At 35.6% G+C, this 905-nt stretch overlaps 1 protein-coding gene across 1 annotated transcript in view; it reads left to right on the top strand.

Annotated features, from left to right (window-relative positions):
* The first annotated feature begins 230 nt into the window (after positions 1 to 230).
* Positions 231 to 905, top strand: part of LOC105618605 (sodium-coupled monocarboxylate transporter 2) — an 8,673-nt gene continuing 7,998 nt past the window's right edge. The window contains exon 1 of the mRNA XM_012200135.1: positions 231 to 586. Coding sequence (XP_012055525.1) covers positions 231 to 586 — 356 coding nt within the window. The remainder of the gene's footprint in view (positions 587 to 905) is intronic.

The raw sequence follows: 905 nt of genomic DNA, 5'->3' as shown, positions 1-905 counted from the left end.
GATCAGACGAGAATCACGTTAGAGGTAGCATTCAAACACTCCAAGTTGACACTTCCGATAGAAACAATTGTTGTGGCACTCGAACGTCTCTTAAAAGCCACTTGCCTCATAATCGAGAGCTTCTAGAGTATCGAGTAATACACTTCTAATATGAATCATTGTTGAACTTGGCATCTTTAATTGTACAGACGAACTTCGATCGCAGTTCCGAACGTAACTGTGAATTCAGGATGACGACTGATATCACATCGATGGTGGTGAACTATCTAGTGTTCATCGGATTCATCGTGATTTCCTTCCTGATACCACTATGGGGGAACTTCAAAACGAAGAAAAAGGAGACAAAGGCGAATTACGTGTTTGCCACTGGCAGCGTGTCGATGGGTGCGATGATGTTATCAATCGCCCGTGGAACTCTCGGTGTCAGGTCCTTCTTGGGTTATCCATCGGAACTGTATTATCGGGGTAGTGCCATGTGGGAGACTCTATACGGAATGCTGTTGGCATATCCCATCGTCTGTTTCGTCTTCGTACCTGTTTACTACAGCCTTGGTATTACGTCAGTCTATCAATATTTGGACTTGAGGTAATTTTACAGTCCTTTCTTTCATATCGCGAAATAAATAGCGTGATATTATTTTCTTGGAATTTTATGTAAAAAAATATCTATTTATGTTTACGTAAATTGTATTAATGGTATATTAAATCATAAATAAAGACAAACAGAGCAAATTATACGTATTATATATACAAGAAAGCGTCAAGTTATAATACAATATTGAGATGCAATCTCGATAACAAAATCATATTAAGTTCAATCTTAAAGTTAAAAATCTAAAAAATAAGGAATTTTTTTTTGTTCATATATATATATATATATATATATATATATATATATATAGTGT

This window comes from Atta cephalotes (genome assembly GCF_000143395.1).
Source record: "Atta cephalotes unplaced genomic scaffold scaffold00017, whole genome shotgun sequence".
In the NCBI taxonomy this organism is placed as follows: domain Eukaryota; kingdom Metazoa; phylum Arthropoda; class Insecta; order Hymenoptera; family Formicidae; genus Atta; species Atta cephalotes.
Note: the sequence above shows the minus strand (reverse complement) of the source record. Positions and strands in the feature narration are given on the sequence as shown.